This window comes from Xyrauchen texanus, chromosome 5 (assembly GCF_025860055.1).
Source record: "Xyrauchen texanus isolate HMW12.3.18 chromosome 5, RBS_HiC_50CHRs, whole genome shotgun sequence".
NCBI classification, from domain to species: Eukaryota; Metazoa; Chordata; class Actinopteri; order Cypriniformes; family Catostomidae; genus Xyrauchen; species Xyrauchen texanus.
Genome location: NC_068280.1, coordinates 4,541,010 through 4,559,816, shown reverse-complemented (window position 1 = coordinate 4,559,816; position 18,807 = coordinate 4,541,010). Strand labels below are relative to the sequence as shown.

General features: G+C 37.2%; 1 protein-coding gene across 4 annotated transcripts in view; it reads left to right on the top strand.

Annotated features, from left to right (window-relative positions):
- LOC127644459 (homeobox protein Meis1-like) overlaps window positions 1-14,904 on the top strand; it is a 26,404-nt gene extending 11,500 nt beyond the window's left edge. Inside the window, exons 9-13 of one of the 4 annotated variants that reach the window (XM_052127649.1) lie at window positions 5,120-5,196; window positions 10,287-10,345; window positions 11,122-11,208; window positions 11,792-11,891; window positions 13,577-14,904. In XM_052127649.1, the coding sequence (XP_051983609.1) occupies window positions 5,120-5,196; window positions 10,287-10,345; window positions 11,122-11,208; window positions 11,792-11,850 (282 nt within the window). In that variant the 3' untranslated portion in view covers window positions 11,851-11,891; window positions 13,577-14,904. Of the gene's footprint in view, window positions 1-5,119; window positions 5,197-10,286; window positions 10,346-11,118; window positions 11,209-11,788; window positions 11,892-13,576 lie in introns of all 4 variants that reach the window. The other 3 variants (XM_052127647.1, XM_052127648.1, XM_052127646.1) reach the window with 3 other exon arrangements.
- Window positions 14,905-18,807: the final 3,903 nt, after the last annotated feature.

Sequence of the window (18,807 nt, the reverse complement as noted above, 5' to 3'; positions counted from 1 at the left end):
CACCATAAAAGTAGTCCGTATGAGTCTTCTGATGCCATATGATAGCTTTGTCTGAGGAACAGACCGAAATTTAGGTCATTATTCACTGAAAATCTTCCTCTCCATTGCCGCTTTCAAATCTTATTGGAAGTGTCTTGTCATGTTCAGTTGCAACACATGCAAGAAAAATTCAGAATATACATCAAAGACATTTTTGTCTCTGAATCTGATTGCAAATTACATTAAAGAGCTTTACCGCAGGGGAAGATTATCAGTGAATAACGATTTCGGTCTGTTCCTCACACAAGGCTTTCATATGTATCTAGAAGACTTGGAGTACAGCGCACAATTGTAGACTACTTTTATGATACTTTTATTGGGAAATTGACAGCTGTATTTGTCCTGTAGGGAAAAGAGCTACGTAAATATTCTTCAAAATTTCTCCAAAAGTTCCAAAAAGAAAGAAAGAAAGAAAAGTAATCGCTTATAGGTTTGTAACAACATGAAGGTGAGTAAATAATGAAAAAAAAAAACCCTCTTTTTAATTCACTTTCATTGTCAGTCTGGGAACGCACAAGGAGAACTCTGATTTAACAGCCACCCACAAAATTGCCTTTTGTTTAGGGGCTTTATTTATACTTTCTGGGCTTTTCATGCTACTGTTTTTAGACGGTTTCTCTGCAGGCGTACTTTTCTTTGAAGTGTCGGAGCATTTGGTTGTAATGAGGGAGGTGCAATTAGCGTCAGTCTTAAGAAATGAGAAGCAGAGGGGTTTTCATGGGAGTGGGATGGGGGGGCACGATGGAGTTCATTTATCCCGACTGCACGGGCATGTTCTGTGAGGATGGATCTGCTGGGGCTCCAAACCCCCCCAACCCCGCAACCCCCCCCCCACCCCACCCCACCCCCCCACCCCCGCCTGGGGGTCTCTCCAGGGTCGAACTCACTGTTATCAAAACACCATCCATTACGCCCCTGACAGCTCCTTCTGGAGACCTGGGTTCTGCTAGACCTACAGGGAATTTCTGTTCTTGCCCATGAAAAGAAAGGGATGCAGAAAGAAAAATGTTGGAGAGAATGAAAGAGAGGCGAGGTGATTCATCACGGCCAGGCTTTTTTTTTTTTTTCGTAAATGGAGAAGAGTGGTGGGGGGGTGAGGAGATACAGAGATGAAACTGAGAACCGTTGGACAGAAAAGTCAGACCTCACTTTGAGATGCACTCAAGACTGTAGCTGAAAAGTTAATGAAAATCACAGTAGGCCTGCTGTGGGAACATCTCTCCTAAAATGAAAATCTGTTTTTTGTTAGATTTTTCTGCATTACACCGCATTGGGGAAGCTACTTTGAACTGTGGCTTGTCAAGCTACAAGTTATTTTGAATTTTAATGAGTTCAACTACAGTCAAGCTAACCTTTTGAAAAAGTTGTTGGCTACACTACATGCTACAATCAAATAAATTAACCTAAAAACCTGCTTCGTGTGGGAACATCTAAATTAACTGCTTTTATTCAAGTCAAAAACATTATTTAGCAATGCTGGATCGACCTAACTACATTAGGTTACACCAATAAAACAGATTTTTAGGGTGATATCAGGTAGAAATAATTGCAGGTTACCACTTTTAACAAAAGTAGTAATAAAAAGTTACAAATTAAAAGCTCTTTAAAGACAACATTAAAGAGTATTTGAACAGATACGTTTACACTAAATTCTACTTAAGTCTAAAAAAGCATAAATTACATCTCTACTCCTTCAAAAAGGTTGCTGGAAAAGTGACTCAACTTTGAAAACAGCCAAAAAAAAAAAAAAAGTTAATTACAATGAAATAAATATTCAATAATAATAATAGACACATCTGAAACTTTTGGTTAAATAAACCCTCAAACAAAAACAAGAAATAGCTTAGCGGTCATGCTACTGTAAAGTGTAGTTAAATTAGTAGCGTTTCTACTCATTTTAGTTATTTTAGTAGCACCTCTGTGTCGATAGGGTGTATTATTATTATTATTAAATAATAATAAAATGCAATTAACCGTCTAATCATGCATTATTAGCATAGCAAAGTAAATAGGCTTATTAACATAAAAAAAACTTAAGTTGTTGACATCAAAACCAAACTTTATGGTATATTTGGCTAATTCATCTGTCAATTGGTAATATGCATTGGTTCATATTAATAATCATAAAAATATGAATCATATTTATAGACCAGTTTTTGTTTCATATGTTAGACTGTTGTTAGCGCATTTACAAAAATTGTCAATGCAGTTCTTAAATTTCAGAGTTTGATTTTAAGGACATTTATGTGTACTTTAGTATGCTAAACATGTATTTATTTTCACTGTGTTGGATCGTGGCTTGTTGTTTCATGTAAAACGAAGTTCTGCTGCTAAAATCGGTCTGTGCTTACCGAAATTCTGTGAAAAAATTGCAGTCCTCAGTGGCCGAAGCTGGAAGTGTTGTAAAAATGTCCAGATGGTGGCGCCAAAAGCGAGTTGATGTAATACAGTTAATAGGTTTATGGTTCATTTGTGGCCTAACCCAAACCCCAACCCTAAACCTAACCGTCAGTGAAGTAGTCTGAAAATGCGACCTCCGAATTGCAACCATTGCAACTGTTGTTCATGTGAACGTGATTACTCCCTGGTTTCCATGAGACAAGAAACCATGTCTCAGAGATTGCTAGTGCAACGTGCTGTCAGTAGCACTATAGGGACCTTCACACACACACACACACACACACACACACACACACACACACACACACACACACACACACACACACACACACACACACACACACACACAGCTGCAGTGGCGGGTGAGGCAGGGTGTGTTTTCAACCCTTTTTAAGTGCCGTTCACTCTGAATTAGCGGTCATTAGAGCCTTAACAGTTTTACTGCGTCTGTAAACAGCATAATGACCCCACACACACCTTTAACTCTTCATTGAGTTTCACAGAACACACATACCTCCAGCCAGCATGGCTCGTTCGCTCGTAAAGTTACCCACCATTTGCTACCAAGCTCTCGGCGTGCAACAGGTGTTAAGAGGAGTCGTTCATGGGTGAGGTGTTTATAGTCGTTGCTGTAAACCTGCTGCTCCAGGATCAGTTTTAATACACATCCCTCTTTATTTATGGATCTAGTTGAGGTTTATACAGCTGAACTAGGATCAGTTGTTGCCTAATTACAGGTTAAGACCTCCTCTGTACAGAGTATGGATATCCTCTAGGTTTAGAAAAAGGCTTTTGTGGTTGCTAGAGTTGTCACCCCTGGTTACAGGATAGCAATTTGTAATGACTTTGTGGCTTGGTGTCTTAATCCCAGCTGGCAACTCTCTACTTAGGGCATGGGGTTTCCTTTAGATTTTACAGCTTTGTTCGCCAATCATAAGATATACGAGGCATTGTTGCTGATACCCTGTTGTTTTGTTGTGCTGCTGCCTGCAAATTCAAACAGAAGTCACTCACAAAAATGTACCATGGTAACACCATGTTTTTGTAGGCATGTACCATGGTAATGCCATGGTATTCTTTGAAGCACCTTGGAATACAATGCCAATACCCTGGTGTCACCACATTACTTTTTTTACTACAGGCATTTCAAATTGCAGCATTAAAAGTTCCAAAAATCTCCAAAATAAATAAATAAATAATACATTTAAATAAATCATAATGAAATAGTTTCAAAGCTATTAAATAATTAAATTAACCATTAAATCACTAAATAAATCAATAAACGTGTTCCATGTATTTAATTTTACTAGCTGGTTAATAAAATCAACTAGGTTGATTTTCATTCATACACAAGCTTTGCTCTTTTGCACATTTTCTAAATTTGACTCACTAAGTGTCCGTTCACACAGAACGTGTTCTTGCGTTACAATAGCTAGATGCAGCGCAATGAACGGCACAGCATTTAGGTGTCTCGAGATGCATTTTTTAAGTTAAGAAAAGTCTTAACTTGACACGAAGTCTTAAAAATGCTTGGCTCATGGCACAGGATGCTAAAATCAGTAAGACGTGTTGCAACGGACATCAAAGTTGTTCTTCAAGTACTTGATGACAAAGAAAAACAAATCCAAAAAATGGCCCCTAGAAATCGATTTTGAAAAGTTACGGCCGCATGCGTTAAGTGACGTGCCGATCACTATCTTAGGAAAGAAAACAAAACAAATGTATCAATATAAAGCTTTATGAACATTTTCCAAATAATGCCTTCTGCAGTATAAAGATAGAAATGCACTAAAATTGCACCAATTCAAGTCACATTAAACATTTCCCAAAGTCTAAGTGGGAGTTTCACTAATTGAAATAACTAGTCTCCAAATAGGTTGCATTTTCATTGCAATGGGCATTAAATCTCTTAAACTCTCATCCTCCGCAATATTAATCTGCCAGTCGATTGTGGCAATCCGCTTTCCTACATCATGAATCATAGAAGCCGCGTTCATGATTCTCGTCAGGGCGCCAGCACCAAGTGCCACTTTGAACTCCACATGAAAAGCGCTTGAAGACAAAAACGTCTCATTCTGTGTTTTAGTGATAGTTAAGACTTGATGTGCTTCTGTGGTAATTAAAATGTGCCTTACATAGGCTGAAAAATACTTGATTTATATCACTTTCTCATCATTTTATCACTGATACTGAATCACTATTGTGTGTGTTTGTGGTGTGTGTCTGCGTAATGGTGCCGGGCGGACACATCGCAAAGGTTTTGCCCTTCCAACCAGTGTTTATGCTGGTCTATGCTGTATTAATGCATTAATCACAATGTCAAGTTAAACTTTTGAAATAAATCGCACGTGTTAATGCGTTAATTTAAACATTAAAACATTTATTTAATCAGAATTTGGCTCTGTTTCCAAACAAATTTCCTGAACACCACACCAGTCTCTATTGGTCAGCCAAACAGTTAGTCCCGCCCCAAACTCATGAGATTGGTTGAGCCAATGTTGCTGTGTCGGGCTGGTCAGGATGATCAAACAAACTCAAGCAATGTTTTGAAAGCACCACAGTGCTTTTCATATTAATCTGGGATAGCAGAAAAGTCTTATAACATAAAAGCTTCTTACTTCACCTCCTAAATGTCCCATATGTTTGCTTTTATCTATAACGTAATTGTTGATGTTTATAGCACCCATACCCCTCTGAGGAACAGAAGAGGCAGCTGTCTCAGGACACAGGACTCACCATCCTCCAGGTCAACAACTGGTAAGCTGACTAGCTGCATCTCACTTTATTCACATGTCAGACTCAACCAGCTAATCTAATGTGAAGTATATATTAAGTGACAATTCTGTCATTATTTGCTCATCTTTATGTCGTTTGCAAATTAATATGCTGTTAATTATTTTTCTATGGAACATAATCAATTAATGTCTTTTGACTTGAATAAAACTCAGTTAATTTAGATGTATATGCATGAAGAACATTTGAAAATGTGCATTTTGCCAATCACTGTAAACAATATGTAGACATCCGGAGCCCTTCATAATCAAAGTACAACTAATTAGCATCTTAATTACCAGAGTGAAAGTACATTAGGTGCTCTTCAAAGCCCAACACAAACAGAGCGCAGAATGCACAGAGGAAACAGGTGAGGGAGAGCCAGGGGTGAAAACGAGCTGCTGTCAAATTAAACAGAAATTATCACAGGCAACAGCTGGACTGGTTTATTTAAACATGGAGACATACACACTCATAAAGAGGAACACTGTCCTCTGAATGACCTCACAATACAGTTGGACTACAGGAACATTTTATGTCTTTGGCATTTGTGTGCGAGTTTCCCGTTCAACTGGCTGCAAATATCATATGGTGAATAAATAGAAACTATCAGATCTATTGGATGCACAATGTAGTCCAAAGGACAACACTGAAAATCTGGAATATGACATGAAATGAGGAAGACATATTGAACATTTCGCACTATTTCTAGGCCACTAATGACAGTCATCAAGATCTTTACAATAAGCTTCTATTCATTTTCATTAGTTTGTGCATTAGGTTTCATCTTTGTGCATTCAGAGTTTATTCATCTTTGTTAATGTCAATTTATACGTTTAAACTTTCATGCATTCATTATTTCATGTTAGTTCATATTGCATTAACTAATGTAAACATATACAGCTTTTAATGTTAAAAAGGTACTAAACTCCTAGTTGAATTGAGTTATTTAAAATGAGCTAATGTAACACAATTCCTGAAGTTTTTGTTACGACTTAATTTCATTGTGTGCAATCAACTTAAAGTTGTCAAATGAATTTCACTTAATCCATTTGCATTGGGACAATTGCGCCACGGAATGAGTAAAAACTGAAAATTAATGTCTTAATGTTTGCTTTTTATTGGAGCATTAATACTTTATTTCTTTCTGTTTGTTGTCCCTTTGGGTTTCGTGTCATGTGAGTACATCTATTCCCAAAAATACGATTTTTGAGTGTCACCGCTTCAGACTTTTGTACTCCACCATATGCGAATATATACAGTGCACTATATATAAGCAACCTCAATGGCACAGCAGGTTTATTCACTGCTGCATTGTAGAGTAAAGGTACTTTGGGTTTCTTTGCTCCCTCATGCATGAGAAAGGGCCCCAAAATATTTTACTTGCTGCATAGTTTTGTTATGTGTTTGGCGCGCATGTTGGGCCGAATAAAGAGTGTGTGTGTGTGTGTGTGTGTGTGTGTGTGTGTGTGTGTGTGTGTGTGTGTGTGTGTGTATGTTTGCAGTGAACAAGCCGAGGCATGAAGCTCGTAAACTCGGTTTCATGGTGAGAAGGGGGGTTCAGTGAGGGGTCAGATTTTAACCCCCTTAAAGAGTGGGACAGGCTCTTTCCCGCTAGAGGATACGGCTCTTATCTCTGATTGGTTGCCTAACAGGCGGAGTTGAGAGGGATGCTACCCTTCAACAACCTCATAAAAGCATTTACAATAATACCTGATCTGAATGTTCATATTGTTTTCAACCCTTTTTTTTAAGATTAAGTACCGTCTACTTTTATTAAGTTAAAGCATGAACTTGAAAATATTAAGTAACTTCTATATTTGTACTCAATTCAAACATGTAAATATGTATATTTTACAGTAAAATTGCACTGAATTTTAAATTTTTTGGTGAAGTAACAATAGCAAAAAAGATTAAGTTCTTTCTACAGTACGTTGAATAAGTTAAAATGTGAACTTGAAAATATTAAGTAAATTCTATATTTGTACTCAATTCAAACATGTAAATATGAATGCTCTAGCTAATAAGTAAATATTATTTATGATCGCTTTCTATCTTTACAATGCATCATCATGTATCAACCCTAAAGCAGAAAACCTTGTCATGTTCATTTTCTAATCTGAATAAATTTCACAGCTAAATAAAATAAGTAAACATTACTTAACTTTTCGAAGCCGGTGTTCACAGCATGCACTGAGCTTGAATAATTAATGAGCTTACATGGTTTCACTGTTTGCAAGTTTATTTACACGCCTCGTTTCATAACTTCTTGTTTTGTGAAGTCTGAAGTTCATGTTCTACTCAAAATGACCCATTCAAGATCAAAAAGGCCGTGGAAGGCGGTGTGTCATGTGCTACAAGATTAATCAAGTCTTTATAAGGAAAGAACAAAATGTCAAATGTTTTAATAAAATGCTTATTTAAAGGTTATTAAGTTTATTTACATACCATTGTAAGTCAAAGTTACAGTATTAACTTGTTTAACTTACTCATTTTAATTAATATTATGTCATGAAGTTAAAGAGATTTTAATTAATTTGATACCATTAAGAATTACTTAGAACTACTTAGTGTACAAAAACTTAAAATTAATAATAATAATAATAATAAAAATTTTTTTTATATTTTACTAGTCATTTTTTTAGTGTATCTATAAAACAATGTTAAATGAATATATATATATATATATATATATATATATATATATATATATATATATATATATATATATATATATATATTTATTTATTTATTTATTTATTTTTTATATATTTTTTAATTTATTTTTTATTTATTTTTTTATGGAAAATTGTAAAAAAAAAATCTGTTAAAATTATGACATTTTTACAGTGTATGTATTCATATTACCATGAATTGAGGCCCAACAATATTAACAATTATTTCATCTGACACACTGAACAGGAAATCTGACATATTTGGTTTCTAGATGTCTCGAATGTCGAATGTTTTCATGCTCTCAGCAGCCAATAATTCACCACACAAAACACATTGTGGTCGGCACAAACCATGTTTATCCTTGTTGCAAGTGAACCCGTGTTTAATGTAGTCTGGGTCATAGTTGTGTTCATGGTTTTTGAGTATGATTTAGTCCTTGTTAGAGTCTATGTAATTTGACTGGCTTCTACTAAATAGCCAAATTATAGATGAATTTGTTCCAAAATACCAGTTCCCACTCTTTTTGACTTTCCATGACTTTTGCAGTCGCTCGTGATTATTGGAAAAGTTTTTTAGAGTTTTTTTTTTTTTAACTCGACTTGTTAAGGATAAATTTTTAGACTGATTTGTGATTTGCAAATATTGTTCAGATTTGATCAAAAGTGGTAATTGAGAACCACTTTTCTAATGTAAAGAACCATCATACGTTCTGCAACGTTTCAGATCCTGACACCTCTCGCTGTGTGTATAATTCACTTCCTATAAATTAAAAGTGGAACATCCCCTGCTTTGTGAAGGTTAAAATGGAAGCAAAGCACCTGGGGTGTCGCAGAGCAGTCATTAATCATGTGTTGACTTGTGCCCTGGCACTCAGCGGTCAAAGGTCACGGGGAATTTTTTAGGCTGAGAAAGAGCAGAGCTGCACTGCTGCCCGGGGTGTGAGGTCACTGAGTCAGGGGGTGAAAGGTCAAGCATTGCATGGGAATAAAAGCGTTGAAGTTCTTGTGAACTGTGGAAAATGTTTATATATGTTCTGCGATAAAAATAAACTTGTTTTGTGCATTTTCCGAAGAAAATGTGAGCAGTGCTTGTCTGAACCACGAAGCTAGAATGTTGCAAAGCGGTTGCTAGGGTGTTCTAGATGGTTGATAGGCTGTTGCTTACTAGCCCATGTTAAAAAAAAGCCCACTTCCAAGTCTCTATAAAATTTTAGTCCATATAGATCATTTGTAATTTTTAATCTCTTCCACACCGTCTGACTCAGACCGGGGAAACCTCCGGCATGACATACGTCAGGTACGTCAGCAAGTTAGGTATTTCCCTTTCAGCCTTCCTTCTGCCGGCAGGCCTTCTCCGCCTCTCTGGAGCCCTGGGAGAGACGAGGGGAAGGAGAGGGGAGAGACAGAGAGAGATAGAGGAGAGAGAGAGAGAAAAACTTGCTCGCCGGTCCCTGGATACACTGTCGCCCTCTGGCGGACGATAGCCGCTATTCCTCTGGTGAATGGCAGCGAGTCCTCCGACCCCTGACAGACGGAACAGTTCCTCCCCGTCCTGGCGGATGGCAGCGGTTCCTCCGACTCCCGCCGGCCGGCAGCGACTCCTCCATCCCCTGGTGGACGGCTGTGGCTCCTCCCCTGGTGGACGGCAATGGCGAGACCTCCACGACAGCCTAACCTCCTCCTTCCCAGGTTTCGGCACCAATGTAACGGGCAATCTTGGGCAAGGAGGAGGGAACCGGCTGAGCATGCAACAAAACTTTTGATGACATAAATACATCAACTTAAACACACAGTGGCCACATGTGTCTCACTCTTTCTCGAACTGGCACCTCCGGCTCATCTTTATCCCCTCCCGGCTGATTAGAACAATTCAGGGCCGGGTGTGCATCCTCACGGCCCGGCCATGCCTTTCTCCTCATCACAGCAGTCCAGCAGGTGAAGCATGCTAAACAAACATCGAAAATATTTGTTATCGACTATTGAGGATAACATTTTCTATCATCGGGGAGGGTTTCCTCTTTCTAATGACACCTAGACTGAGCTTGTAGTCCACTCAGAGGCCGAGATATTCAATAAAACAATGGCGGTGGTGCATGAACTGAAAATTAGATTGAATGTCTATGGACGAGCACATCTGTGAGGGCTAAAATGCATTAGAGCAGCATTTTGTGATGGCAGGTGATAGAGGAAAAATACTTGCTGTCATCTAATGGAATAAAATAAGACTTTTTAGAGGGAGATGGAGTGAACAGAACCAGAATTACATGCTTACAAATTTAGGGTTTCTGAAAAAAATAGACACTTTTTTGGCAATTAGCCAAAATCTATTAATGTTTTATTTTTTATTTATTTTTATTTTTTTTACTATTTTCTTCTCTATAATTTCCTCTGCTACTTTAGGTTTATCAATGCCAGGAGAAGGATTGTCCAACCAATGATCGACCAGTCCAACCGTGCAGGCAAGTGCCTTGTAAACGTACTGAGATCATTTTTGTTGAACTCTGAAAACTGACACACTAAACTGTTTCGATCGTCAAGGGCCGTTCACACAGAACGTATACTTGTGTTTGCAACTATATAATAGTTGCAAACTATTACTGTTATTTCTCTGTAGAACTATTTACTGGGGTAAGAAATATGGGAGATCATTTATGGGAAAATAGTTTTGCAACCAAAAAAAACAGTACAAGTACAAACATGTTTTCTGTTTGGTTTCACTGCGCTCCGTCTTGCTATTTTTAAAAGCAATAATGCGTATTGTGTGAATGCCCCCCTAAAATGGGTTTCAGGATGAATTACTCAAACTCAGCCTTATCCATCACACACACACACACCCCCCTCTGAGCTCAGTATGAAGTGTGAGGCGTGCAGGTCTGGTGCGATTAAAGGGTTGAAGTCCGCAATGGGGCTCAAAGACAATTGTTGAGTACAAACGGATGCTAGCACGTGTTTTAGATTTACCCCAACAACACTTCAGCATGCAAACAGGCTGTTTTTGGTACTGTACCTTTAAGGCTTCTATTTGTAAACAGTCTCTATCATGATTAGCTACGTTCTGCATACCTACCCCATCCACTAGACTTTGAATTATGTGAAATCTTCTGAGGATACTCACGTAACGCTGTTTCTATTTACACATTTTTCATGGGGAAGCTATGGGCTATTCCATGTAGTTATGGGTGTCCTTCTTAACTGCCTCTTGCGTAATGTATATGTTTATATGTGTGTGCAGTAGGTCATGGTGGCCCGTACACGCCTGATGGTCAGCCAATGGGAGGTTTCGTTATGGATGGACAGTCACACATGGGCATCAGACCACCAGGTATATCAACCCCCTGTCTGAGTGTTTAAATGTATGAGGTAGAAGAAAAAAGAACTTATGTCAAGAACTTGTCTGGGTCATATTTGACCCCCAAAAGAAAATAAATAATGTAATGTATTTTTACTTTTACTTTAAATTATGTTTATTATCATATCATTAAGATGTTTTGCATTGTTATTGGCAAGAATGCCCAACGCAGTTTACAGGGCTTGCTGAGTGACTCCAGCCAAGTCTCCTAAGCAACCAAATTGGCCCTGTTGCTAGGGAGGGTAGAGTCACATGGGGTAACCTCCTCGTGGTGGTGATTAGTGGTTCTCTCAATGGGGCGTGTGGTGAGTTGTGTGTGGATCGTGGAGAGTAGCATGAGCCTCCACATGCTGTGAGTCTCCGCGGTGTCATGCACAACGAGTCACGTGATCAGATGCGCGGATTGACGGTATCAGAAGCGGAGGCAACTGAGACACACATATGATTGTCCTAAATTAAGGCTTCATTTTCTTTATGTAAAATATTTTTCAATGTTTTTATGAGATTCACGCAAAATAATACACAAGGTAATACTCGAGTCTCTCTTTCTCAGCAGCTCTGGGTGGTCTTGGGGGAGTGAATATGGGGCTGGAGAGTCAGTGGCACTACATGTAAACAATCTCTCCTGCCATCCTACTGAACACAACAAACAAGAGGTACGTTTCTGAACTAGGATGAGAGTTTGTGTGTGTGTGTGTGGGTGTGTGTGACATACAGAAAGAGAAACTGGAACAAGGGCATTGCCAGTCATTGGCTTGTTAGTCTCTCGGTAGGAACTCTCTCTCTCTCTGATATCACACCAGCTCTGGTGTCCACTGAAACAATACAACTGTCACGAATTGCTGCTTATGCCAACACTGTCTTCAACAAACATGTGAAATAACTCTCAGGGGCTGTTCACAAAAGACAGTTCTTGCATATATTTGAATTGTTGGTCTAGGTATACGTGCCAACGGACATCTTTGGCTGTTGGCGATGTGTCCAGCGATTCAAAGTAGTTTAATTTTCGACATGCAGCACAACAGATCAATATCATTTTTAAAGCAATGGGCCAATAAGATCATTCTGGGGGCGGAATAAACATATTTACATATGAACACATGCGTCGATTGTTTATTTTAGACGTGTTTGGGAGTTTAAGGAATATTCCGTGTTGAAGTTAAGCTCAATCGACAGCTTTTGTCACATAATGTTGACAACCTTATAAAATAGTTCTGACTCGCCCCTCATCATTTAAAAATAAGCAAACATCGGCCTTACGGGAAGGCCTAAACAGTGCCGGAGTTACTTAAAAATAGTAATCCACTACAATGACTAATTATTTCCTCTAAAATTGTAATCAGATTACTTTACTAATTACTTCAGTTACTTTTAGTTACTTTCTAAAACACTTTTCTGCTCAACAAATTCAATATAATCTACATTTCTTTCTTTTCCTTTACAAATGACTCATTATGATGCTATAATTCATGTATTCTACATTAATACTATGTTAGAGAGAAGCATAACAATATAACCCACTTAATAATAATTAAATTAATTGAAAGTCACTAACTGTAATCGGATTACAAGAATTTAAAATGTAATGTATTACAGTAATTTTTGACGTAAAAGTAATTAAATTACAGTAATTACTTTTTCATTGGATTACACCTAACACTGCATAAACATGATATGTGTTAACATGATGTTAGTATGATCAAATCTATTGTAATGTAACTCATGTGAACACGAAAACCTTTTAAGTCTTTATGGCTATACTTTTGAAACAGTGAGTCTGTAAACGTTAAAATATGTTTACAGACTCTCCCCATTCACTTTCATTGCAAACGCCTTATTGTAACCGCCATTTCTGCTTCTTTTAAATAACCATGGGACAAATCGAAAATGATTATTTATTGCTGCTAATGCAGTCAATTGAACCCAGAATATTTATTTTAGTCACCAATAAACATGGCTTCCGTTGCGTTCCGTCTAGCTGTTCTTAACGCATCCTATGTGAACGCCCCCTCCTGCTGATTGACATCCTTCATTCTTTCAATTTCTTTGCGTTTGTTCAACTTTAGTCTCTTTTTAAAAATGTTCTTAGCTCGCAATAACAGTTCTCATTACTGCAAAAGACTTCATGAGGCACCGCAGAGCGGCTCTGATTAATTTGTCACTCTGATTACTCAGTGGAGACAGTTTATGACATCAGAATTAGTTAATGTCTCAACCCATAGGAAAAGATAAAGATGAAAGGGCCTGTTTAGGCAGAAACGTCAACAGAATTGATTTGCGACTGTACACTGTCGCCACTAACGTTTTCCTCATACATGATTTAACCTCTTTTTGATTACAGTGTCAGGCGATTTTGGTCCTTTGAAAGGATTGGTCCTCCACTCATGAGTTTCTGATGGATTGGGAACAACTTGCACCACTATACAGTAAATAGCCTATCGTCAATGGTACAAACACCCTCAAGAAACTCCTACAGCTTTACTCTCTGAAATTTCTAGAGGCGCCGTCCTCGCAACACAGACAGTTTCAGCACGCTTCGAGAGCCCCTTCATTCAACATGGCAGCCTGGACTCGTGTTTCATGTGATGGGCAGATCAACCGTATCAGTGAAGAGAAACAATGAAATAGAAAAGAAATGCCTCAACACCTGGACATACCTCCTCTGGGCCAGGAGATTCTTTAACGTGACCTCTCACCTGGAACCAGTTGATTGTTCCAGTGGCCTTAAAGGTCAGAACAAAAGTCTTGCGTTTCAACTCAAGTGCCACCTGAAATGAAGATTCATTTATTCAGAAACACAAAAGACGTGTTTTTCTGCCGTGGGCGTCACACCAGCCAACATCGACGCCACTTGCAGACATCTACGACAGTTTGCGATCTAAACAGGGAGGAAAGAACTTTGTTGAATGTCTGTGCAAAGAAATTGAACACACTGCAAATATTTCTTAATCAGTATTTTTGTCGTAAAAATATCAAAATACCCCCCAAGATAAATTGACTTGAGAAGCTAAATTATTATACTGTAGAATAAAAAATGTGTCTTGAATTATTGTAATTTCTTGAATAATGTTTTAAGCATAAAACTCACAAACTTTTGTTAGATTTATACTTAAATCACAAATTGCCAATGGAGCAAGAAAATAAACTTTAGTTATATATTTTGCTTCTTAGGTGAATTGTTAAGTAAGATATTATATTTAGGATATTTTTAAGATGAATATTGTGAGATATTGTGAGATTTGTTTTCTCTTGAATTATAATTTTTTTACCCCATTTGCAAAGTTGGTAAAGTTTTTTCTTGTTTTAAGCATAAACTTCTTATGCATAAACATGCTTAAAACAAGAAAACGCATGAAAAATGGACTTAATTCTAGATATATTGTCTGCAAAATTTAGTTTTATTATTTTAGACAATTTAGCTTCTTAAGCACCCTCCAAAAATTTCAATTTCATAACAAAATCGCATTAAATTAAATTGAGTAATCTTTAACCAAATAAAATAAAACAAACTAAATATTTTCAATTTGATTAATTACATTTTGATAAAGATTCAACAATTGAATTTTGTGGAACGTCGTTATGCAATTTGAATGCATAAATGTTAAAAAAATATGCTAAAATATTTTAATTAATCTTCTTTTAATAAAGTTTAGATATTATTACTGGAAAAACAAGACACAAATACTAATTCAAATTTTTTTAATTATAATTTTAAGCATAACCGTCACTAAATTTTGTTAGATTTTAATGCATAAAACAAGAAAACACTTAAGACAAATAAACTTATTTCAAGACATATTTTCTGCGAAATGTAGTTTTATTATCTTACACAATTTAGCTTCTTAATTACACTCAAAAAATAGTTTTAAGATTCACGCATTTCAATTTCATACAATTTCACATTAAATTAAATTGAGTAAACTTTAACAAAATAAAATAAAACAAACTAAATATTTTAAATTTGTTGCCATAAAATTGAAATGCAGAAATCTATAAAATAGGCAAAAAAAAATTAAATTATAATTATAAAATTTTTTAAAAATTTTTAAATCAAAATGTATTTTGTTTTAAGAATGTTTACATATTATTACTGAAAAACAAGACACAAATACTGATTAAGATGCTTTTCTTTTCTTTTTTTTGGCATTATATACATTTACTCAGTAAATGTATATAATGCTGCTGTATGTGTCAAACATGATGCAAGGCTCATAAACTTTGGTTTTGCCCAGTGAATACAAATAAATGTTTCTCATATTGGTTTACTGCAGTATAAATGCCCTCAGATTCATTTGGACAGTCTGGAGATGACGAGACTTTGAAAGGTACTAATAATTGTTAATGTTCTGGATTTGACTGACTTGAGCTGAGATGTATTTTCACACTATGTGTGTGTGTGTGTGTGTGTGTGTGTGTGTGCGTCATTATTGTTGTGTATAAGTGGTTTTGTGAAGATCTGCTCTGATTCCTTTGTTATGTTCAGAATGGATTACTCACATACTGCATACTTGTTTAAGATAGTATGCAGCACAGTATGTAATATGCAACATTACACATTTCAAACAGTAGTATGTTACAATGTTGTCCGTAACCTAACTAATTTACAGGCGTAGTAATCAAGTGGCATCTGGTTATCATCACCCAAATAAATATGTTTCTTTTTCATTTTGAATGAAGTTTTGTGACTAAGTTTTTACTTCTTAATCCAATCAAATAATGTGTCATAAATCACTGTTTATGTTACTTCTGGAGCGAGTGCATGCTCTGGTTTATTCTGCACATTTTGGCTAATTCAGTCATTTCATACATTCAGATTTGCACAGTGCACAGTATACTGTATGTATTATATACACTGCAGCCATAGTACAAGTAGTATGGGAGTCTCCTATGCAAGTCCCATGCTTTCTGAAATGGTATGTATCGCCCTTTATAGGACACAAGAGGTACTGCTGGCTCTGGCTGTATATACAGGTTTGGATCATGTGGTTAAACTGGAAATTTCCTCAACAGCTGGCATAAACTAATGTCTAGTCCATTTCCAAACATAATTACAGACGTATCTAAACATCAAGTGATGTCTCGTCTGTAATGATCTATTAAAAAAAATAAAAAAATGAATTGAATCTATATTTCCTTGAATTGAACGGGATAAGAATTAGCACAGGAAAGAAGTATGACATAGAGAAAGCGGCTTATGAACATGGGTTGTTAAGCAATAAACAACAAGGCACAAGAGAGATGGTCGGTAGTTAAAACGTCTGCACTCTTAAGTTTTAATACTTGATTTTTGTCTTAATTCACTTTCCTGTTTAAAGCAAACCAAAACAAATCCAGCAACATCTCACCAGAGGAGAATTTTGAAGCTAATCCAAAACCGTGTTTACAATTCTGGCAAACTGTTTTATGTTGAGATATTTCACTCTTCCAGTAAGACTGCAGCAGCCTTTCTGTTTGCATTACGGGTGTATGTTTTAGATCAGTTCTTTGCAGAGGTTATACAGTTCCTAGACTTTCAGCTTACCGAGAGCGTACAAGTACAGCATTCTCATTTTCTTATTACAGAAATTATATTTTGCATGAGGGAAATTAAGCCAGTTTTTGGACTATTACATTTGTATGCATTGTGACATTATTTTGATGACAAAATATTTTTACCTCAAAAGCGGTCTCTTCAGAAGACATGGATTAAACCACTGGAGTTGTGTAGATTACTTTGATGCGCTTTTTGACGGGTCTAAGTTTTGGACCCCATTCACTTGCATTGTATGGACCAAGTGTGCCGCACAAGCCCTCAAAAGTGAAGCCAAAACGTCTCGATCGCCCCCCGGTGTCTGGTCCTAGTATAGGTCATAAACCCCGCCTCCCCATGTTATTCAACGGGACGTGAGACCAACTAAACAATTAAATTACACTTCATATATCTTTTTTCCAAAGATACTCTGTCATGTACTGTAGTTTCTATCACGTTGATGTAATTTCAAGTGTTTGTTTTCAAAATAAGTTTGTTTTTAGTTATTTGATGCTATAAAAACGGTGCTGTGACATCATGATTGACAGCTGTGATTGACAGGTTCTCTGAGCGAAGTAGTCACTGAAGCACCAACAGACTTTTTTTCGACTGAGGAGATTGGAGCTTTAAATTTAATATCTAAATTTCTATAATTAATTATAAGTCAAACATAAGTCAAAATTCAAAAGTGCAGGGGCGTGTGCTTGCGATTGATTCAGCGAGAGTAAGGGCGGGGCCTTGATTTCGCGGCTTTACTTCCTGCTCACTACTGCGCAGGTCTGGTCCCGAAATCGCAACTGCGCAGACTCAAGTCCCAAGATGTCAGCGCCATATCGGGACACTGGCGGCTTCAGTTCTCACCAATGGAAAAGAGTGAAGGGGCGTTGTCCATCATTTTTGACAGTCTATGGTTTGGACCTACAGAGCTGAGATATTCTCCTAAATTGAGTTCTGCTGAAGAAAGAAAGTCATACACATCTGGGATGACATGAGGTTGAGTAAATGATGAGTGAGTTTTCAATTTTGTGGTGAACTGTCCCTTTAACATGTATATTGTTTACGTCTTTTTGCTACTTATAAACAGAGAGCGTTTTAATGTTTGCGGATTGGCCCCATTCTACTGTAACCTGGATTAAAGAAGACCATTTTTGTTGTTGTTGTGGCAACATTACGTGACAAATGTTGTCGATTGAGCTTAACTTGTATTGAACCCGGAATATTCCATTCAGCAAATACACACATTTTTATTTCTATTTCAAAATGTTGTGGTGAAATATGACCCATGCACTGATCATGTCCTTGAGTTGGTTGTGTTTAAGGATTAAAAGAGTAATGTAAATTTAAATGTAAAGTGACATCCTTGATCCTCAGCTCTAAGGCAGCTATGCATTATAAACACATGCACTATACTATGTAGTGTTAACTATTTAAATCATGCATATAATGAGGGTTGTCCACAATCTACAGGAAACGAGGGGATTGAATATCTCTCTGGATCACTTTCAGTTCGAGGGCAAAGAGAGAAACGAAGAGAGAGAGAGAGAGAGAGAGAGAGAGAGAGAGAGACACACACAACACATACACAGATTGGTGTCAGGTTGTCCTGTGAAAGCATGTAACAGGACAGGAAGTTATTCTTGTTTAAAGCAGACACTGGGTTCATTTACACACAGACTTCAGTGACGCCGGCCATGTTGGGCTTCAATGGAACACAGTGAAGGACATACTTTGGGATCATGAATATTAATCGGCCACATCATGTATTTCATGGTGAAGTCTGTAAACTGTGACTCTAAAAGGCTGTGCTGGGTTAACGTCTTTTTAAAGGTTGAAACACGCTCTACACAAGTACGTGAACACAGATGCTTAGCCACTCAAGATCAGTTTTGTGCATCATTGTGTTAAAACATGTGACAGACAACAATTCATAACACAACTCAAGCACGTGTCACATTCTCAACACTGCCGCAAAAGGTGCTATAGTGGACACTAGTGTGAACTGTCCGCTTCTATAGTTATCTCTGTAGGATTAACCACATGGGCAATTGGGGATGTGCCAAGGG